General features: G+C 30.1%; 1 protein-coding gene across 3 annotated transcripts in view; it reads left to right on the top strand.

Annotated features, from left to right (window-relative positions):
* The window catches only part of LOC129981159 (Krueppel-like factor 7), a 73973-nt gene that overhangs the window by 43338 nt on the left and 5656 nt on the right, over window positions 1-24979 (top strand). For 2 of the 3 annotated variants that reach the window (XM_056091870.1, XM_056091871.1), the window contains exons 2-3: window positions 13933-14040; window positions 20683-21005. In XM_056091870.1, the coding sequence (XP_055947845.1) occupies window positions 20716-21005 (290 nt within the window). In that variant the 5' untranslated portion in view covers window positions 13933-14040; window positions 20683-20715. Of the gene's footprint in view, window positions 1-1706; window positions 2093-13932; window positions 14041-20682; window positions 21006-24979 lie in introns of those variants that run through there. The other variant, XM_056091869.1, reaches the window with a different exon arrangement.

Genomic DNA, 24979 nt, shown 5'->3' on the forward strand with positions numbered 1-24979 from the left:
GTAACTATAAATTCATTTTTAATGAATATTTTAATACTGAATTTTTACAGAGATTTATTTTGCAATTATTTAATATAAACATAATATGGTGTATTCTGTCATCTGTAAAACTACAATATAGCGTGTACTTTGCTGTGAAAAGATCCGCTTTTGAACCGCTTTGGCTCCCAGGTTATTTATTCTAGAACAGACTCAGAACATCATAATTTCTGATCTTGATCTAACCCTATATTTTTCGAGAATTCACTAGGTTTCTTTATTTGATTTAACATATTTAAATAAATGCGTTGCTTTTCATTGAACTATGGGCATAGGTTGCCTCTCCACCATCTAATATTGATATAAACTTCATTTACTGAGTTCTTGAATCAAATTTTGGATCGTAATTGAGTCCGTTAAGTGTATCATCCTGTTCTTCAAACCTTCATCAAAGTCAAGACATTTAAACTAATACTATCCACTTTTATATACTTCATGAATGTCATACGTGGAAGATTTACTCAAATGATAATCTGTTATTATTGTTTCTAATGGATCTTGTCGTTTAGTCAAGCCTACTGACTTTAAGAATCATTTGTAGTTTCATGTCAAGTGTACGTCTCTTGTTTTTACAGTAGCGCCATCTAGGGCCAAGAGAACGTCTTAGCTACACACACGTCACAACCCTTTTTACGGGACGGACTTCATTCATGCATTTCATTCACAGATCATAATTTAGACCTGAATCAGAGAACAATTACCCCGTGACCACGATAGATTTATACGCGCGTCAGCCACCACACACGCGGGGAGTCTTCGGCCGGCGAAGTTCGAACTCGCAACCCAAGGGACGCGAATCCAACGCCCTACCAACCAAGCTATCCCGGCCTAAATGATAATCTGAATTAGGTGATTAATCCGGATTAGAAAGCATCAATCGCATTAAGGATTTGCTCTGAAACAACACTAGACCAATTTTGAGACTGTTCTTGTAGTACCTTTGAGCTATGAATGGTGTTCTGGAACTGAACAAAAACATAACTGAAAAACAGAATTTTAGCTTAATTCAGCCCTAACAATTATTGCGTCTGCTACGTTATCTGACCGAATTAGGAATATAACACAGTGAATAATTAAGTCCAATCTATAAAGGGTGAGAATCTCTCGAAGCAAGAAATATGTCATTGGTCTTAGCAATGATTTCTATTACTTCAAGTTTAGTTTCCGTGTATTTTACTTTGAAGTTGTTACTATATTAATGAACACATTTATCTCAATGCGATATGTGCTTATCTGAGAATGCCTTAAATATATTCTGTGAGATACGATATGAAAATGTAAGTGATGTAATACTATTTCATCATTTTTATTTGAACTTCATTACAAAAGATTACTCCTAGAAATTAACTGAACAGCTGTAATGCAAAGAATATGTTACAAAGTTCAATAGGGAAACAGCTGCAGTGAGACGGGTGCATAACAAATTTCATTAACAAAACCATCCAAGAAATATATTTGTCACAAGAAGTGAAGTGTAAAGTCAGCGACATATTGATGATCCCGCATTCAAATAATTATTCACCAATCAATAATTCTGATCTCTATTTTTTTCTAAATTCCACATCTGACTGTCATAAATCTCAAATCAAAATTAACTACACTTTTAAAAAACAAACTAACCACTTGTTTCCTAACCACAGATCAGTCATCTGATTTCTTCATTCATGACAGACATGACGTCACAGTCAAATTTTAACACTTTATCGAAATCTTAGGTCACCCTCTGTTTCTTTCGCGGATTTGACGCGTGTGAGTGTGTGGAGTACAAACAAAAACTCATTTCCCTTTACGCTAGTGTAAGTGAGTCAGATCAGAGGAAACGATCGCTTTTGTTTGACATCGCAAGTCACGTGGCCACAACTGAACTTGGAGGAACGGGAAATATATTATCGCTGCTCAGCTAATAGCGCCGGTGGAAAAAGAAATCGGAAACGCTGGGTTTCCGTCGACTATCGCTGTCCACTCCACGATAGCCCCGACAAATTACTTAATCTCAAGCCTGACGTCTGGTTGGACCGGACGCCACTGCTCCTGCGCAGTAGATCATAGACGTGTAAGTAGGTCTGCTTGGTTTTGATTAACCTCGATTTCTTGAGTGAAATTAGCCGGCTAATTTTTTTTTGGCTATTGCAAGTAGGGCATTCGATAATTGCTATGATATCACTTCTATATATATTTAAGTATATATATTCTATATATATTTAAGCATTACTATAAGTTTAACATTATAAATCTTGTTATTTAATCTATAATTTATCTTCTGTCAATTTGCATATCATTGGTATTTTAAATAGTTGGCACTGACTAGACAGATGCCTACAAGTAGATCGATTTACAAAATGTTATTTTCCTGATTTCCAAATAAATAAGTAAATATTCTATGAATTTTAAAATATTAGGAAATATAAATTATTTAATATTAATTGTCTCAAGTATCTCATTCCCTGTGGATTTCATTATGTTCACTTGGTTATAATAATATTTTTATGAACCAAACATCTGTTTAAATATAATTCCGTACAAATCTGGATGCGAGTCTTGGCAAATTAATAAATATGTACATCCTTACAAACTTATTACCACCAAATAATCATTAAAGTGTTGATTAAGTTAAAAGTATGCAGAAATGTGTCATTAAATTGACCAATTTATTAGAAAAAAAAAAGGCTCACCCTTAACGTGTTCTACTTAGACCGTAAAACTATCACTTCCAATACTGCTAATTGGGGTCAAATCTATCGCCAACTGCAGTACGTTCAGGACCTTAAAATGAGTGTTTAACTTTTCAAACAAGTGGGAATATCCTTAGTTTTATAGTCGCAAAATAATTAAAACACACCTACTCTTCTTAGTTCTTACCAAGTAAAGAGAAATTAGTATCAACTGAAAAATATCATCCCTAACGTGGTTCAGCAATGAGCTGAAATCGAAGACAAACATTCTTGCAAATTATCTCCGATATGCATATCTAAACTAAACCACTTTCTATAATCTTTCAAACATTTCTGTCGCTACAAATCTTGTGTAACGTTTGGTGTGATAATCCTAGATGCAGTAGAATGTCGAGATTTCTAATGAACCGGGTCGTATCAGAATTTATTATTTCTACTATTTTTAACATTACAGTAACACATACTTAGTAAAAAGTGCCAGGCAGCAATTTCTTAGTAAAAATATTAAGTATTATGCTTGCTTCTCATTGAAGTAAACACTACGTTTCAAGAAAGTTTCGTCTTGATTTTGCTTTATTTGTAAGTAGAATTTGCTCAGAAAGACTATTCTTTTTTTCTTATTGGTGTCAATTATACAAGGTAACCAAACATAATATCTTGCTTTATTATAAAAATTTATTGTGCAGAAACATGAATGGTTTTTTTTTTTTTTTTTTGTAAACTGTAAATTCTTTAATCAAAGTTGTAATTAGAGGAATTAGCAAATTGGGTGGTGTGTGCTGTCTTTGTAGCTCGAAAAATATCTGGGTGTTATTTTAGTTCTCACCATAGGTTGGTCCAGCATTTATGTAACGCGAGCATCTATTGTCCTAGCCTTCAGTGATTGGTTTATCATGTTAAGTGATGTACTAATATCATAATGTCTAAACTTTCTTTAAAAAGGAAATGCTAATTTTATTTCACGGAATTGTAAAAAGCTTCGCTTTTTCATTCATCACTTTTGTTAAAAAATAATTTTATTTGCTCTTACATGTATATCAACTGCGCGCCTCTTGAATATTTAAAAAAAAAAATTAAGAAAAGGGCTATAGTAAGACATATATTTTATATCTTCCTCAACGGTTATTTCATACTAACATTTTGTAATTAGTAAAAGTTTTTAAGCTCAACCTGTGTTTAAATTCTGCGTGAAATAAAACTATTATAAAGCAGTTATGCTATTAATTTTAATGATAAATTAAGATTCAAATAAATTTTTGTCAATGGATCATATTGAAATTCATGATTATCATAAACTATGATCATAAATCTTAAGCAAATAATGTTTACTGAACACCTGGACCATTAACTGATGTGGCATCTAAACGAAGAGCTTGATCGCTGCTGCCATCGTAATTCAGGCAAAGTGTAATGAAAGTGAAACTGAATTTATTCGATTCATTATAATGTTGATGACTGTCTTTCAAGATAATTTACTGTAACACATTATGGCAAATGGAAGGTTTATCCGAAGTGATCATTTGCATCAAGTCTGAGGAAAACGGAGATTTTTCACTTCCTTTCAGAACTTCATTGGCCTTTTAGATAAATATTCAGTTCTGCTATCTTTCGATTAATTTATTGTATTGAATATTTCTTGGGAAGATTTAAGTTTCTTAATTTCGAAATACAGACTTAGTTTTAGTTATTTTGTTAAGTTAGACCTATTTTGAATGAGTGTGCAGATTTAGAATTTTTTTAAAATTGCATATAGAATATTCTTTAAGAAAAGATTTTTCAAGGATTAAATCGAGGTGTAATTTCAAGAATAATTAAGAAAACTATTAATATAATTTCATGTTTAAAGGTAATTAAAAACTCGAAATTATAATTCTATTAATTGCAAATTTCATTGGAATAACATTTTCAGACTTGTGCTCAAAATTTTAAAAAAATAGCATACTTAGCGGGATCTTAATTGGCTTAACGCTCAAACTTTAATGTAATGCAATGGAAATTTCCATTTTCTAACTGAATTTAAAACTTCAAAGATAATTAAAACTAACTAAAAATACTCCCCAATTCAATTCTAGCATTAATTCAGATGCAAAAATGGTAGTGCGACAAAACCGGATAAATTGCGGTAATCGTCTGTTCGAGAATGCTTGGGAAATGCTCTAATCTGCTCTAGTAATATATTACCTTTAGAACTGATTTTATACTACGTGGAATAGAAGAATGTGTTTTGCGGATGTTTATGTGCATTCCTTACACACAACAGTTTGTAAATGTTGTATACTCATATTTTTGCTTTATGGTCTCATTTAGAAAATGTGGCATTTGAATATTATAGAGGTTGTATTACAAATCATAACTTTAATATTTGTTATTTTGCAACAATATAAAATTCAATCCTAAGCTTAATTTGGCGTTCCATATTTTAAATTATTCTTTGACTAAATATTTATTTGCATCAAGGAACACCAATCTTCTAAGAAGTTTTTAAAACTTAATATACAGAATGCACTTTTCACGAATTTGCATCTTATTTCGAGTATCTCTTAATTGTATGTAGATAGCAGAATTAGGCAAAATCGACATTTACTTTTTCTATACGAAGTACTATAAATATTAAAATTTCATCTCCCACATTTAATGGATTTCTCCATTTAAAAAAAAAATTCCTAGTCCTGTGAAAAAATTCAGTTAACTGCAATTGGCTGTCTTTTGTTCTATTTATGGGAACACTATAACTCAGCAAAAGAATGACTTAACCTTAAGAAAATGCAGGTCTGTATTCAAATTTGAATGAAATTCTTCAACAAGGAAATCTCATGTCCGTGAACACATAAAGTACAACGCAATGGACTAAATGTGTGAAATTCGGCATGTTTTCTTTGTCTTTAAATTAAAGCTATTAATTTCTAGTCAAATCTGTCAAAGATTTACCATTAAAAATGTTTATATGATAGTTCTTTACAATACAGTCATCTGTACACTGAGCAAAACATACTCTGGTGGCACAAGAAAAAAAGTTGGAGAAACACTATCGGTAGTTCTCTAAATAATGAAAGAATGAACTTTTATCCCTTTGAATATCGATTAATTTGAAAACATTTTTGTGTTTAAATAGATTTAATTTGATGGTGCGCAGAACAGTATACGAAAGAATAAATTAAGATCAAAGTAGTTAACTGTTGCTTAAAGAAAAAAAAAAAACGGAATGATGAGTGTCGACAGCTAAATTTACCCAAAGGGTTAATTAAGTTGTAAGAAGGGGGAGCAGAGAATTATGAAAAAACATTAAGTTTGCTTCACTATAAATATTTTAAATCTATGATTAATGAAGTCGATAGGGAGGAATTAAAGTGATGCAATTAGATTTTTTGGCCTTATATCAGGAACTCAAGAGCCCGTCTCATTATGTGACACTGATGGATTTGAGAGATGATCAAATTAAATTCAATTAAAAAAAATGATAAATCTGTTAACTGTTTAAAAAAATTTAAAACCGCACATTTTACTATTATTTTGATGTTACTGATTTATTAATACATTTTCACTATTATCCTCCCATTAATCATATCCTATTGATGCATGACCAGATAAAGTTAACAACGGGAGTTTTGCAGTTTAAAAAGTAGTTTGATTACTTAACACATTGATCACCATAAAATTTTATATAAATTGCTTGAAAAATGATTGTTTCCAGGCTTATTCTATGAAATATATAAACATAATTACTATTTTTGTGCATTCAATTTAACGTTTGTTTTTATGCCTCATCACTGTTGTCCGTCATGGTGGTAATATAAGTCTAGAAGTGAGCATATGTTTCTTTCAAATATATGGGCCAAATCTCAGCAATCGATCGGGTCATGTTGATAACTTTATATTGTGAATTGGCAGCACTGAACGATAATTCAAAGATCGTCTGCTTTGCCGGTCTCCTATGACCCAGTCGGCACTACTGAAATAACTAAATGTCGGTCACCAGTGAACTCCCATGTCGACCTACATGTTAAATATCTAAATTTTATTTTATTCTAGCCTGCTTATCTTAATATTTTTAATTTAATATTAACTATATATTGATGAAATTGGGACGTCTAAGTAAAATTTCTATCCCTAGTAAAATTGAAGAATTCTTTGAGCTATTTTTTAGTTGAATTTCATTAATCTTTTAAAATGAAATATTATCTGGAACTCATCGGGTTATTTTTTCATTCATTATTTCATTTCTAATCATTTAAAGATCGAATAATTTTGCAACAACTTTAACTGCCTACTAAAATCTTATTTTCTTTAATCTTAATATATTGATATTATGTTTATCTTTAAAAAAATTATCGTTTGTTTCAATTGAAGCGTAAATGACATATTTGATGGCAATTTTTACTGACTAAAAATGTTGTTAAATTATGCTGAATAAATTACTTGGTAAAATATCTTCTATTTTCTGTAGTTTTGCGCTTGTATCCAGTAACGAATATGCGTATTTTGAGTTTTTAAATAATGTACATAAATTAATCGCAGTCAAAACTTAATGGTCAGTCTAACCCTTTATTTTTCCAAATTATTTTAACACCAAATTTTCAAATTTATTTTTGAACCATTAAGTTTTGCTGAAGAATAAACCCAGGAAGAAAACTTTTTTAATCAAAATAATTAAATTAATAAAATATTTTTAATGTTATTTTTAGTTGATATCTACTGCTTTCTTTGGAAATTTGTTCGTGTTCTTTCAAATACTGTTAGCCGGATTTAATAGGTACTTTAACCCTTTAAAGGGCCATTTTTTTCTAGTCATATTATGTTAAAATATTTTTAGGATTGAAATTAGAATAAGAAAAGGGGTTCATTTAGCTTATTAGATATTTAATTCGATTAATTAATTTGGTTAATTAATAATTAAGTAACTAATCAAGACACATCATTTTTCTGAGATAAAGAACTGAAGCATATAAGTTTCTGACTACCTAAAAAAATGTCTGAATGTCTGTAATTTCATACAAAGATTGATAAATTTCGTGGGAAGCATACTCCCCGCGGCCCTAGAAAGGGTTAAAGTACCGTCAGTAAATAAAAGCTAACTCCACATTTTGCAATTTTAACTTTTTAAAAAAAATATCTAAAATAACATGTTATTTTAGTAATTTCGTGAAAATACACGTTTTGGTTCATTTATAACGCGGTATCCATACTTGTTTGTATCTAAGCAGACGTGCAGTATTTAAAGATGCTATAATTAAGCGAATGTAATGAATTGAATTAGATACCTAACTGTTATACTTCATAAATAAAATAGCTACACTATTTTATGGTTCATAGAATTCCTAATTTTTACAAATTTGTTTGCCATTTAAGTTAATGCCATTTTTAATCAATTTGCTTAAGGTTCCTAAAAAGCTACCTCCACTGTTCATATCTATTCTCTATACTTAATCTCAAACGCGGCAGTTATTTCTTTTATTCTCTTTTCAAGCAAAAAATGAGCAAATCCCTTTAATTTACTACGTAGTGACGCATTCAGCGTACTAATTATCAATGGAGATCTATTCACACTTTCAGGAATGTAGCGAAAAAGTTATGAATGAACCCATTTCGCCCGTTGTATGTGTCGGCCGATTACAGTAGCCACTTTCATTTCCTGCAGAACCGCATTTTTTTCGTTTTTCAAAAACTCTTCAGTTCCTGATTGCACAATTTTCCTCCAGCTTTTGTGGAAAGCTCGTTATGACATTGAACTCCGACCCTCTCCGATTACAAATCTCTCATCCGCATTTAAAACCTGTTATTTGATTGACAAATAATCTGTAGAAATGGACGCTTGTTTCTATTTAAACGCGTAAACATAACCTTCAGCTGTTCATCGCCAACAACATGTTGTGCCATTTCGTGCCAGACTCCAGATTGTGTATTTTGTTTTTATTTGTATTTGGTACTCGGAAAGTTTATTTCCGCTATAGCTCCAAATGTAAAAAAATTTGTAACTTGGTAATATTTATTGATCGAGTCCTATCCATACATCAACTCCAATGGATTGTAAACATTATTCAAAACAATTTGTATTTATTTTATCAACCATTCGATATGAACCTTCCGGATTTGGCAAATATTTTTTGGATGATAATTATTTATTAAGAGATTTATTTTATTTAATCGGATTTTAATTAAAATTTAATCGAAATGTTAACTTTTCCTTTAAGTATGAAATCTATTATTGCACAAAATCTATAATAATATAACTTTAAAGTTTAAAGTAATTTGATTTTCAGTAAAATTTTATTTTTTCTCTAAATTTGATAAATTTTCAAAAATATAAAATTATATTTCCCAGTACTGTTCATTGTTTTAATTCCTGATTAAACATGTTTAGCGCATATAAATTATATTTAATTTATATGCGCTTTTAAATATATTGTGTATAAGCAATTAAGAATAAATGCTTAAAAATAATATAAAGACATACAATCAAGCGTTAAAATATTATCAAGCTGCAAATTTCCGATTTGAAAGTTCTCTTCTTTTTTCATTGTTTTTTTTTAATATTTTTTTAGGGACTTCTTAAAGTTTTGAAGAGAAGTTTTATGAGTCCAGTACCATTTGTTTAAAGTGTACGACTACATTAAAAACAAATTTCTGATCATATCAAAAAAACACTTTTAGGTGAATTGCTTTTTCTTTTGAAAACCGTATACCATATTTTCCTATAACTGAAGTAACCTTTTTTTTTTTTTTTCTAATACTAAAAAAAAAGGTTACAGCAATTATAACATTGCATGAAGCAAAACGAAATCGAACGTAGCATTCCTAAATAGTAGTATACATGAAAATTGTAATATTTTGCCATTTTTTCGTGTTTTTGAATATAATACAATAAGACATTTATGGTGTGAATTTCGAGAAAAATATGAATATGTGGGCATATTAAAAAAAAGGTGGAGCTATCTTTCAAAAACTAAAAAAAAAAAAATGTGGGAAAGGACTAAATAGAAAAGGAAAACTTTCTTATCCTTACAGCGATAAATTACAAAGTTACTACAGATTAAGGCCCGTTTTAAAGAAATTGCGAAATCAATTACAATGCATCTACATAGAAAAACGCAAAACACAAATGAAAATGTTTGACATGTTATGGGATTCCGCAACAGCCTTTTGTAGAATATAAATCAAAGCAGCTAGGCTCATATATAATTGTGCTTTAATTTAATCTCGGTTATAAAGCTGTGAGCAGTTTTAAACAATTGAGAATTTGAAATTATATGTTAAATGGGTTGATATTAATAAAAAAGAACTCGGTAGCAGGGAAGGAATAACCTCTTAATTAAGGAGGTTTAGAAGTAGCTCAAAATTTTTGTAGTTCAATAAGAGTTTCAAAGGAAGAAAGATTTCATAACTTAAAGCAGTATACTTAATCTGGAATGTTTAAAATGTATATTGTTGTAAAATATAAAATTATATTAACACATTTCAAAAATAGCTTTTGTTGTTAATTCGATGCAGTTTATTTTTCCATCAATTTAGTGAGGCAGTGAAAATATTTAATTTTTGCTTTTGAATTTTTATTCAATAGATTTTTTTTTCAATTAAAATAATTGTAAAGACACTCTAAACGCATATATACGTATCGACATTCTGAAAAAGTTAATACTCTTTGAAACTACCGCTTTTCTGGTAACTTTAACCCTTATCATTTCCCAAAAGTATTGAGGTGTGTTGCTGCATTTGAGAATAAAATTCTTTCTAGTGCTTAGAAATCTTAATTGTTGCGAGTGTAATAAAACAAATTAATATTTAGGAATTATAACAGCAAAATTTCAGGGGAAAAGTCGTATGGCCTTTATAATAATCGTTATCCAATTAGAATGTGAAAAAGACTAATCCTGCACAATGACCGTCTAGATATGGGAATCGTGAGAGTTAGTCATGTACATTGAATGGCAGATTCGCAATGTTTGCTTCAACCACAACATGGAATGCTAGAATAATCCTTCAAATTAATAACTTTTAACCACTAGCGGGGACGAGAAATTCACAGGTATCAAAACAGCTTGCATCTTGGCTGCAAAGTATTGGATACCTTATAGAAATCGGGAAAAGATTTATCTTCTAAATGAGTTAGTTTTCGACTTAAGACTACGCTCCTGTAAACTGTGCATCATGCAAACAATCACAATCGCCGGGTAGCGAATATCATTTTTACCTCTGACATTTGCATGCGATTCTATGTCTAAATCGTGTCGACATGCATAGCACTTCTTTCCACAGCAAGTGGTTGATGCATTTGAGCCCATTAATTTTGTGTGTGTGTGTGTGAAAATAATCTAAACTATAGCCAAACTATTTTAGTGATTGAATTAAAATAATTTTAGATAAATTATACTAAAATATTAAATACATGTGAAAGAGTAACAAGAAAACTTCAAAATCCCTCATGTCATCCGATGCTGAAAATAAAAATGAAGAGCAAAATCGCTCTTCTGTATAAACATGTGCGTTTTTGTGAATATGGCTGCGATTCGGACCATTAATCAGATGCTTGCTTCTTTACTATCAATTGTAATACAGAAATGCCTAATTAGACAGTAGCTGTAAATCACAGGTGATTCACACGGTGAACAACGTGATAAAAGGAGACCTAAACTAAACATAGGTTTGTTCTATTGGCACCAAATTCTACACTGAATGAGAACTTTTGATGTCCCCCTGATGAGTGATACGGCAGTCAATGTGTCAAAGTAGTTAACGATTCTTGCGATACGGTTCCGACAGAATACACCATTATAATTTAAATATTTCTAGCGCATTATAGTAAACCTTATTTATGTAAGGAATTTAGTTTAACTGAAGTAAATGCCTATTCTTCTTATACTAGATGTTGCTTGTTTCCTCTATTAAAATAATTGTGTCTGAAATGTAACTTATGTTTAAATACACCATTTTGTCTCTTGAGATTAACCTAAATGCATACATATATTCGCATATATGTATATATATGTCTATACATATGTCAAACATGTATATCTGTTGTGCGTTCCAAATAACTAGTCCATTTACATCTACTCTGCAAAGATTTAATAAGCATGGAACGAGAAAGAGTCAACAAATAGAAACATCAAACACATAAAGGTAATAATTCCCAATCCATTTTTTATTGGCCATTCAAAGATTCCATATTCATTCGGCTGTGTTGCTAAACCTTTACTGACTGAATTACCCATTAGAAAGAAAAAGACGCAAACTATTATTTCTCTTTCTAGGGATTACTTTGACACTAAGTCTCCACCTTTGCTACAAGCACCGGTGTCATTTTTGAAATTGCTTTAAAATCTTTTTTGAGTACTTGGTTAGTATTAAAAAAATACCATACTTCGATTCTTTCTTCGGTTAACTTCTTTCTAAAATGGTTAAACATGAAAACAGAAATGGATCTAAACAATGTTTCTATTTAGAAAATACCTTCTGAAATATTGTATAACATTTTATTAAATGAAACTTCAATTCGTCTTTTCAAATAACTCGGATGCAACTCGTCTCAAAAATTCGGCAGAAAAATCAATTTAGATTATGTACGCGTTAACTGGTATTTAAAATATTCATTTTCAAATTTATAATAAATGACTTGCAATGGTTCATTTTCTCTTGTTGAGATGGTAGCATTTTTGATTTTAAAATGAAATAACATAGTTTGTAGATAATTCAAATTACTATAATCAATGAAAATTGTGTGGCAAAGATAATATGTTGCATTTTAATGATTAATACTTGAAAAGGCTATGAAACAGCATATCTGATGAAACTATGCCTCAATCTTTTCACCTTGACTAAATTCAAGCTATGATTATCAACATATTACAAATACTCAACTTGAAGATAGCTTTTTGTATGCATTTCCTTTAAAATCAGAAAGCTTTAAAGGAAAAGAAACATTTAAAAACTATATCTAAATTCAGCAACTTCAATTTTCATTCTGAAAGATACCAATGCAAATAGAACACAAAAAATATCAGTGTTTCTTAGTCTAGTGCCAATTCTTGCTAAACATTAACAAATTCGTTTTTAAAAAAACTGACACCTAAAAATTTAATTTTTGCAAACAATTTCAAAACTGGTTTAAATTTGATTTGATTTTAAAAATAAGTTGCTTTATTGTGCTCTTGATTTTATTGCAGAGATTTATACATCTTAAATTTGATTTGATTTTAAAAATAAGTTGCTTTATTGTGCTCTTGATTTTATTGCAGAGATTTATACATCTTGCATTTAATGATTAATACATGAAAAGGCTATCGTATCTATCGATTTATCAAACGTACGTATGACAGTTGAGCCGAAAGTTAGTAAATGTAATCTGACAATGATCTGCATTTCTCTACAGAATAACCGATACATTGATATATTCCGTACTCGAACACATTTTGTTTACCATAAGCCGTCATTCATTATATTATAGATAACCTGACTGAAACTGATAAATGAATCTCTTCTAAAATATTTACGTATATTACAATTATAAACAATACGACGAGATACAATTTGCTCTTTAAAATACACAAAGTATATTTCATTATGTTACTAATCTATAAAGACCTTGACTTCAACAACGAGGTGACAATTTTTGCTTTGTGGATAAACTCGTGTTCATTTGAATTTCGAACAGCTGTAGATCAAGGTCGATGTCATTGATTACATTTTATATTTTTGTGCGAAATTGGCAATTTTTTTCCTGATACTTGAGTGCGAATTAACCCTTTGGGGACAAACTTGACTAATCAAATTCTAACAGCATATCTTCGAACTCTGGCCAATCCCGATAACCAAAACCAATGAGAAAACTAGTATACTTCGCACCATGCCGACGCAACATGGAATTTGGTAGCTATGATTCTGATTAACAATACCAATTGTTCTATTTGGCTTCGAGTGGCTAGTAGAATTTCTCAGATATGTAAGATTGGATTATTTTTATTATATATGTCACATATCTCTCGCAGGTCCTTTCATTTGATAATCGATAAATAGAATCGTTATCAAATATCATTTCATTGTTGGGACGACATTGAGTCCTAAAGTCTTATCTGCGGGAGAATGCAGCATTTATGAGGAAAAGATAAAACCCAGTACAATGCTGTAGTCGAGTGTTAAGCGCTGAAAGGCTCTATTGTTTTTATTTTAATCAATTGATTAGATATTTAATATTTAGTAACGTGTATCTAAGGCATGGTTTTTTTATTTGCAGATGATTTCGGGTGTCTAAGAAAACCAGATCGCCTTCGCTGTGTAAACAAATACTCCATGTTCCTTGTCTGAGTATGGAAGCCGGCTTTCGTCTGTACAGTCATTAATTGTAAGTTTCGATTTGGCATGACTTGCTTCTCCTCTGTTGAATGAATTAAATAAATTTACTGATGTTTTGTAAAATGTAAAATGCATGTTTTAAAGTTTCTTACAGAATATTGTAAATTGTCTGTTTGAAGTTGACTTTTAATGACAATTTCGTAGTGTACAAAAAAAAATTCAAAGTTCATGATAAAATGCGAAATTTTACTCTGAAAGCTCCCGAAATAAGTTTTTGCTAGATATTCTGGAATGTTTTTATATTCACCATTTGGTATTTGACTGTTGCTCTTAAAAATGACGAGCTGTTTTTTTAAATGTGTTCAAATTAGTTCATGTTTCACTAAAGAATCCCTGGCAAAACCTTGTTTTTCAAGTAGCATAATGCTGTTAAATTGAACTCCAGCCATCATCACTGAAAGACGTCTTTGACAGTGAACTAGTGCAACAATTTTTCTCGAGGAAAATATCAGTTATATGACAACTTCTGTCAATTTTAGGTTTCAAAATCATAATTTTTAGTAATACAATGAAGTAAATTAACATGATAGAAATATTACTTTTTAAAATTCAAAATGTATTTTGAATGAAAATGTAAAAGCAATACAGCATTATATACAATTTATCGCTCATCTATAAAATAACTTATTTTGACAAGTAATTCGTTTTACAAAATTAATCGAAATCGCTATTTAATTTGCATTGGTACCCTTTTATAAAAGAATATACCATATATATAGAATACCAGTTATTTCTTTATTAAATATGTTAATTACAATTTTTTATATCATTCTATATTCAAATACATGCTTCATTTTCATCTTTGTCAAATTCTCTTTTTAAAGCATCAAACTTCCCATTCATTTGAAAATCCTACTTTCGAATTTCTTTTGATTTTTTTTAAATAAATATCATTGTGATAAATATTTGTGTCAACGACTTTATACAGAGTAAACTAATAGAATTGTTAAATTTATTTACCGAAAATATTTTTATTCCAGAAGTTGAAATAAAAAAACTTATTTTCATAGAAAAGTCAGTTTAAGCTTTGCAATATTACTTTTAGAAATAGACAAAATTTGGTAATTTGGTTAATTGATATCTCCAAAGTAGCCAAAATGATAACATGTGACAAAATCAATGGCAAATAATGTTTGGATGCTTAGCAGCAGTTCCTTTTATTTGATTAAAAATCCAAATTAAAATTAAAGACTATAAATTAAAATATTAAGTTTTGATTCTTTCCTACAAAAAAATATACAAGTGTTTTTTTTTTTTTCCAACTTGTAATCTTAACTTTTCTAATTCCAGAGAATTTCTACTTTCGAATAAAATCAAATATAAGAATACTCTACTGATTTTAGTAATAGCCAGATTTGCTTGTATAAAAATCTCTGAAATGAAATCCAAGCAATTTTTTGATTTTTTTTTTCAAAGGCATTAAAAATATATACGCAATATTTTTCATTAAATTTAAGTGTAGGTTATGGCATTTCTCAATTTCAATTGCAGCATCCAAATTATCAAAGCTTATATTTGTGAAAATGACTCATTCCATTACTTTATAAATACATATTTAACAGTCGAAATTTGCTTTTAGTGTGAATATTTTTTATATTCATTTAATATGAAAAACATTGACTATAATTAGGCAAATAGAAAAAGAATAAACGTCAAAGCACCGAACTGAATTTGAAAGGCATTTGCATTTTTAAAGTTGTTTCTCGTTGCAAGTTATATATTAACCAATCATCACTTTTAAATGATGTAATTTAAGTTATGCATTTACTAATATTTAACCTTTGTGCTAGGAAAAGAAATTCGGTGCATAATTATTCATCTAATACAAGGACTTGTTTATATTTCCGAAATTTATGCATAAATGTTTTTAGTCGAATTTAACAGGAAAATCAATTAACACCTTTTTATCGCTCTGCAGATATTTTCACAATCAAAATTAAAAAATAAAGCTTCAAAATGGACCATGTTGAATGATGCCTTAGAAGAGTCAAAAGATTAACTGCAAAGGACAGCAAAGGATTGGTCAGGGGAAACTCAAATAGACGCGGAATTATTTTGGATTTACTTCCAGTAGATCTCATATTTTATTTGTACAACTCATTCATTCATGAAGCATTTTATTAATTGTATTTCATGTATAAGGAATATTTGGAACGCATTCTTCTTGCCTTTTTCTCTTTGTAAGATGCAATATAAAATGAAAATTTGACAAAATTAGTTTTAAAAAAAAACCATGGTTACAAACAAGAACTTCTATTGCATTAATGCATTTCAGCTAATCCTGACAGATTAAATATTTCATCAGTGATGCAAAATCTTTGTCTTTAAGTGTTATTTGATATCAATGATTTAACTTGAATCATTTTGAAATAATTTTTAATATCCGAAAGAATTCTGAAAGACGCTCGAGGTGTACTTCATTTTATCTTTAAATAAATTACTGCATATTTTAAAATACTTTTGGGTATGTTTATAAATTCATTTTTTGTGAGTAAGGAATTTTTTTTCCCATCAAGGAATCTTGCTCCACGGATAGTTTTTCTTTTCTTTGTTTAAAAGTTTCATTTTTACTCTTCCTGATAAAAATAGAACATCGCATCACTGGAAATGTCATACTTGCTGGGATCAATTAGATTAATTGGGCAACAGAAAATAAACTTTTACAATAAAATAGAATATTAAAAAAAAATTCTAAAAAAACAGGTGTAATAACATTGTCTAAAAGTTCTTAAAAATAACATTAATACTATCGGATATTCTTTAACATTTCAATAAAAATATTTTTTCCTATGTTACGTAACGGTAACTTCATGGAAACTTGTGGTTCTTGTGCCGCTTATTAAAAATGAAGAATTGAAATTCTTCCAATTTTTCAATGGCATAAAGCATTGTCATAGATCGCATGATGTAGATTAACTAATTATGAAGAAAGAATTTCAAGATTTTAAAACTTAAACCAAAAAATGGCCTTAAATTTCAGACATGGATAATTAAAATATGATGCAAGTTTTCAGAATTTTGTAAGAACCAGGATATCCTGTTAAATTGTTTATATTTGTGGTTATAGAGATACTTTTAGCAGTTTTACTTTTAATTTTCTGAATATTTATTCGTGCAGCCCTTCCACGTATTTGCTAATAAAATGAATTGCCATCTAGTTTACCTTTTCAATGTTATTGTTTCATTATTTTTTTAATAATTGCTTTATTTTTTTAATAATTGCTAATGATGAAAAAGAAATAGTTCAATTTTTAGTGAACTTTGTTTCAGTTTACTGTTTGGTTTACTCTTTCAAGTACGTATCGCACTAAATTCAAATATTTATCATTATATTTTTGAAATTTCCATAAGACTAAAAAATATATCTAGGTACTTAATAGTAAAACTTTTCGATTTTGTATTTATTAAAAACATCCTCATTTCACGGGAATTTCTGTAAATAGATTCATATTCTAAAGCGATAGATATATTCAAATAGCGATATTTTCAAATTCTAAATTTCGTCCTCGAAACTCGATTTTTACTGTTTAAAGACTTTACATTGCTAAACTATAAACATGTTCATATTTTACTACTGCACATACTTGAAGATTTTTATTCAGTTGTCTTAAAAGTTGTTAAATACTTATGTACAAACTCTAAAGTTGCATGAAAATTAAAGATCAATTTTCCCTATGAAATAAGCAGTGAAATGAGTGGAATTGTCCGAAACTCACAAGTTCATATAATCACCAACAAAACAAAGGAGGAAAACTCACTAGTCTTAATATAATTCTGGTATTTGGCTTATAATTAAAACTACATCTGTATTCTAAATTTGTATCAAATATTAAGCTTGCCTATCCGCTAATTTGAATACTTACGGATTAGGATTTAAAAATGTGTACTTCCAACTCTAGTTGGTCTTCTCATGGAATACAAATAGGTTATGTCAGGATTGTGAATGAGAGTTCCGACTTCAAACCCTGCTTAGATCAAAGATCGCCTTATTAGAGCACATTAAATCATTTCAATGAATTCAAGCATCCTTCCACTTTTGTTTTATAGAAATTTTGGCGCGAGTTCCGAATTGGATATCGTTCATCTGACAATGATTCAAAATTAAAGCAGACATGTTTCTCCCGAAACTTTCTCACATATTCCTTATTGAAGATATCAGCCCTTCCATCTCGAACATAAAGAAAATGGATCTTAGGCAAAACCGTGAACGCCATGAAAGTTCAGAATTTTGTTTTCAGTGGCATGTTTCAGTGTTTTCATAAGCGTTTTGTACTTCGTGGCAGAGTAAAGAAAAACAGAGTATCCATTTTGGATGCGTTTTGTCAGAAGATTGAAATTAAAATAATACAGCAATATAATTCTAGTAACAACGCTCCAAATTTTATTCATCTAAGTGTTTACTGTTTTCAGTTATTGCATCTACTACGAAATATAAAGCCAACAGCTAGTCAACCTTTGATATTCAATTCAAAATATTGCATAGCTCTACACTCTGTTAAAGCTGCATACAAAATTTTATTTATCTATCCCCTTGTTTTATTGTTATCGCATTGCTTTGTATTAGGACAGAACAACTTTCTATAATTGATTTCGCTTACTATTTAATAGAAATCTGTAAATTTGATGCAAAAATTGCATACCAGATTTCATCCACCTAGCTCAAAGAGCCATAGAATTATCATGACAGACATAATTCTCAAGATGTATTTTTTGGACTTGTGCTGGTTTGACACATAGGTTTGATAAAATGTTGAATCTTTTGACAATTACCATACTTTTTCGTTTATGAGAAAGTAAAAACTGTAAGAATTTTCAAAATTCGATGTTCCATGAAACACAACCAAACAAAATAAAATCTGGAAAATTCACCTTGGAATTATTTAGACACCACCGGAAAAACTGTGCAGATGGAAATTTTCACTCCAAGTTCGTGAAAGTTGAAGAGAACCATATATTCTACCATATATCATTTTTGAAAGAAATGTTGGGAAAAAATAGCTTTTATCCGATATTAGAAAAATAAGCTTTGATTTCCCGAAATTGCAAAATTAGTGAGATTCGGATTAAAAATAAAATTTGCACCCTCTCATGCGCTTACCAAAGAATACTTTGGGAAGAGATTGACGGTAATAACGTCTTTTTTATGTAACGAAAGAACTGTCGTTCGGATCATTTTAAATTTATGGATATGATCACTGGATTGAAATGGGATTTCTGCTGCTTGATCATTGCTATGACTAGATCTAACCCTATTGTATTTTTCTCAAGGGAATGTCTAAAGGAAATTGGTATACTGAATCCTAGTTACTTCAGAAAGTTACTTAGTTATTTGCCTGTATACAGCCTTCATTTCTATCGACACTGCGTTGCTGGATTGTATACAATCAGCCATCACATGATGCCCACGAACATGCCTCGAAATGTATGAGCTATTTTGAGTAGTTATTTAAATTCCAAATCTTGCAAGTACCACTGTTTCCGATCATGCTTATGCTTATTTTTATTGTCTTAATATAACATACTTATTCTCGCTGTGATTCTTGGGACAACTTTAATTGTCCTCAAAGTGTGTATTCTGGTACTGCAGGTTTTTCAGTGGCATCCGAACACTTTGTATATTTTGTCTGTTATGCATCGCGTTACAATGAAATGAAATGAAAGCCATAAATTATGCTTTAAGTTTAGATTTATATATTTTGGAATGAATATATATTATTGATCGAGCATGTCTCTTTTAAGAACATAATAATAAAGCTAGCAGATGCAATACAATTTGAAAATTAAACCATCTAATATTTGATAATTATTCATCATAAGCAATATTTTATTGTTTATGGAATATATAATATAGCGATAAAAAATATTACCTTTTATTCCTAAAGTTAAAGATGTTTAATTTTTTAAATAGGAATTAATATTCTCGGAAGTGAATTATCGGTTACTTAAAAGAAGATTGCCAATTGAATCTCATTCTACTTGATAACTACGAAGCTGATACTCGCAAAATCTATTTGCGAGTATCTATTGCATTTACTATCTACACATCTTTGTTCTAGTATGCATGATTTTGGAAAGTATGATAAGTTCTTTGATAGTAATCATAATTAGCCTTCTCTTACAGCAATCGCTCATCTAAAACAATGAATCTCTTATCTAATCTTGCTTCTGAACATCTTTAGCTATTATACCGTACCACGATTGTAAGCACATTCGAGAAATATTCTTTCTCGTTAAAAGCTTTCCATTAAAGACCTTAACGGACTCTATCCAAATTCAATCCTTAGGTGTCAGTATATAGCGTCAGTCTCTAGGTGTAGATGTCTATTCAAGCATATAAAAGCTTAGCATCCAAGTTTCGATTATTTTGATGGCTTGAATAACATACATTACCATTTATTTATTTATTTTTTTTCTTATTTCAACGAATTTAGATTTCCCTTCTAATAGTTGAAAGGTATGAATGCATACCTGGAAAAAATTGTTTGCACAGAAACCCGACTCAAATTCATTAATCTAATTACTTTGCATTAAAGCCACAACTTACAATATGCTGTAATTGTCATTAAATTATTAGTTTTATTGTTTTAACAAATAATGTCTCGCCCTCTCTAAAGTTAAAATATTTTTGTAGATAAGTCCCCCTCGACCATCCGTCCAGTAGAAAATGCCCGCTTGGAAGAGTGACCTGTCCGGAATGGATTTCCTACAGGTGGGCTCGAGCGTGCTGCTGCCCGTCCAGAAGATGAACAGTTCCGACGACGATAGTGTGGACAGCGGCTCTCTACCATGGGTGGACGATACCGCTTTCGACGAACTGGACGCCTATCTGCACGAAAATCCACCAGGATGGAGTCCTTATTGTGAATGCGAAGACAACAGGTTCTCCATGTGCTCCTTCTGTCTTTCCAATTCCTCGGATAGTCTTTTTTCACTGCCTGCCGATGACACCAGCAGGTGAGACAAATGGTTCCAACTACAGATGATTTAATGCGCTTTTATTTTAAGGCATTTACTGTGTGCAATATAAAACTGTGTCCCCAGAGATTGAATTGCCGTCAGTTCTACCAATAAACTACACATTAAGTGACTTGTTGTTTAAATAGCTTGTCACCCAGCTAAGCTAAGCGATTGTTCCATGAGGAAATTGGTTTAATATTATTCTTGTCTTCCTTGGGTCCAAATAATTGAATTCATCATCATTGTTTCATTTGAGCCCTTAATCTTTTGAATTGCAATGTATTTGAATAAATAACCGAAGCACCAGGTTTATTTACAAGTTCAGGGCGATTTTATTTGATAAGGTGGTACTAAAGAATACTATCAGACTTAAAAGTTATTTTGGACAGAGATGGAAAGTTGGTATACTTGGGTTCTCCCTGGTGAAATGAACTTTCAAAAGCTTGATTCCACACTTATTTAGGGATAACTTCTGTATTCCAAAATGAAACATGAGAAATCTAATTTCGTCTTGGTCGTTCCAAGTGAGTCACTCTCATCATAATGGATGTGGAATGAAGCAAATTTCGTAGCTGAAGAAATTTCTGAGATCGTGGCTGTTATCATAAGTTATAAATTCAAAAAAGAAGCAAAATTAGAAAGCAACGAGTGAACCGAGAAAGCTAACCTCACGTTTACATAGTATATTTTGTAAAAATGTTGCCGTCTTGAGAATATTCGATTTTTTTTCACCTCGGTTTTTTTTATATAAAATTAAAAATCGATTTATTTTTTGATTATTGATTTTAATAAGCATTTATCAAAAAATGTTGCCCTGTTTGATTAAAATAAGCCCCATTTTAAATTCTTGTTGAACTTAATAGCACCAATTTTATTTTGAAAAATGACTAGAACTATTGAATACTTCTTAAAATAAGTTTCAATAATGTGTACGAGTTCTTTAGTTCGCTTATTTTTGAATAATTAATGACTGAACGACAAAATTCGAATAGTTCTAAAGTATCTGTTTCTAAAGATATTTGAATTTCGAAAGTGATAGTTGTTTTAGAGATAAATAATAACGATACAGATTATAATTTTACTGATTTTTTTCTCTCTTCATGATAAGAATAACTCTCAAGATGAGATAATACCCACTTTGCACTTGTTTTAAGCAAGAAATAAAATTGCAATCTTATGTTATCGATTTTGTCTTTTTGGTCTTTGATGTCTATTTTTTCAATCTCATCGGAATGACTAAATTTTTTTAAAAGCCAGGTTACGTTTTAATTATAAAATTAAGTATTTTTATAAAACTTGGTTCAAAAACTCTAAAATCTGGATAAGTGTAGAATTCTGTAAAATAATCGAATTCATTTAACATTTTCCAGTCTCATTTCATATATCCTGTATTGCCATTTTATTTGTAATTCATTGGCATATTTTTTTTTACTACCACTATTGAATGAGAACTTTTCTTAACCCTTGCAGTAGGAAAAGAAATTCGAAGCATAATTCACCTAATACAAAGGCTTGTTTATTGTTTCGAAAAATAAATATATATATAATTGTTTTAAGTTGAATTTTCCTGAAAAATGAATCTACTGCAGTTTATTATCAAAATTGAAAAAATAAATAGAACGTCAAAATAATGCACCATTTTGAATGGTGAGTGAGAGGCACCATCAGAGTGCAAAGTCTTAACAAATAAGTTCTGTAAATGCGTGTCGTACTTTTGAAGCCTGTATTTATCCAAATTCGTTGAATTTTGAAAGACGTGACCATTGGATTATAATTTCAATAAAGCATCCAATTATTTGAGCTTAAGGATTGAACATTCTTGCATAACATAAACATCTCGATCTTTTATAGTACCACTATTTTGATATCAATGCCTTCTGACGCATGCAAAGAAGTTCGAAAATTTTTCATGTCTGAGAAGAGATAATGCTCTATGTTTCGGTACATAGACACGCAGGTATATATCATAGAAAGCAAAACAAATTACAACCAAAAATTAAAAGGGTGGGATGGAATTCTGAATCTTTGCTGGGTAACTGCATAATTTGCTTGCTTTATACAAATACTCAAATGTTCTATCAATTTAGATATACACGTTAAAGCTTTTAGGAGCACGTAGGATTTATAAAACCAGTAGTACTTGCTTTTCAAAAAATATAATGAACTAAGAAAGTAGTCAAACCCAAATCGAACAGGCATTGCTTATTCCATTTTAGAGAAGGATTATTCATACTGAGAATCGGGTGTAGAAGTAAATGTGCGGAGATGCAGATATGGAACAGCGAGTGCTGCGAATTATCGAATCTCCCTTGCATCACTTCTACAATCTCCTTTCTTGAATCACGTTGAAGTCTCTAATCTGAATGTAGAACATTAATGAACAAAAACGGAAATTGCATTTCTACTTCCTTCCCCAAAGAGTCGGAACAACTTCCTTCGAGAGGAAATAAAATATCCGTTTTTTAGGCGGAATTCTTGACTTCTAGCTGCTTTCTGTAGACAAGCAGGGGGCCACATTAAATTTTGATGCCTCTTTTTCAAAGTTCTCGTCGATGATCAGCTCATCTCAAGATAATTCTCCATGTAGGTGAATAGTTTCGATATATTTTAAGAAATTTATTTTGTATTTTATCTTTTTATTGTCGTAGTTTGCCAATGTTCTACCCACGATAAGATTCGATAAAATTGTATTTAGCAATTAAGATGCTGGAAACTGCAAGTTTTTACATGGACTTTTTAAAATTAAAGAAAGGTTAGAAACTGATATTCCAACTTCGCTTTTTCTATGTAAAATCGCTGGTTATTTTCAACTTTAATTGTGCAGATTATCTCAACGAAAAGAAATGCTAGTTGTATGAAACATTATATTAGTGTTGCCATACAAACGATATGGAATAATAGCGATAAAATTCTTATTTTGTCCAAAAAGGATATATTTCTCGTGTTCTTTTTATAAATGAAAATAAAAATTTTATAAATTTATTCATTTTTTAAAATTATATTCTTGAAAAGGAAACATTTAAGCGATTTTAAGCTCATTAAATGTTATTCACATAAAATCTATCAACTTTGTACGAATTTCGCAATGCATTACATTTTACTGCATTAACTACAAAAAACTAAATTTTAATTAAATTTAAAAATACTGTATGTTTCTTGTATAATTCCTTGCTTATTAAAAATTAAAAGCTTAACTTTTTAAATATATGGTAAAATTTTGACTTATTCAAATAAATTAGTGCATTTTTTATTTTAAGAGTAAGAGGAATCGGTTGCCATTCGGCTAAAATGTAACTTTATTATGCAAAAGCAAACGATTTGTGCAGACAAGTAAACTCAATATTTCCCTAGATTTATTTTTTTTTAATTCTTACTGTTTGGTCCAACATTCTTTATACTTTTATTGAAAACAAAGAATATTAACATTTAAAATATTATCCTTTGCATTTAAAATTTAATTTCATGCCAACCATTATATTGATAAGAATCCAAGGAAATTAAATTGCATTTTGAGAATATTTTTTATTTATTTTAAAGCTTGTTCATGATACAAATGAATCGTCATGTAGTAGACTAAAGACTTTAAAAATACAAATAAGTAATATAATGTAATATAAAATGTTCTGTCCTTAAAATTAACCTTCTTTATGCTAAAAACAACTTTTGCTTCTTCATTCTGATTTCGTATTATAGTATTTCTGAAATAAATCTAATGATATGGTCTTTTGAAATCGAATTAACAAGCTTGCATAGTTTGTGTGACAACGTGTCAGTCTACATATAAATGTATTGTACAATATATAGCTCTCAAGTGCGTAATTTTACTCGCTTTTCTGGTTTAATCCAGGGTTTAATTGAAATCGCTTTGAAAAGACTGAAGTTCTGAATGGCAATCGACACACTCTCGAGTTAATCCTGCTTCGGTGAATCTGCGTCTCATATGTCTTCAGGACTGTAACAACAGTTCTGCC

The sequence above is a fragment of the Argiope bruennichi genome, chromosome 8 (assembly GCF_947563725.1).
Source record: "Argiope bruennichi chromosome 8, qqArgBrue1.1, whole genome shotgun sequence".
In the NCBI taxonomy this organism is placed as follows: Eukaryota; Metazoa; Arthropoda; class Arachnida; order Araneae; family Araneidae; genus Argiope; species Argiope bruennichi.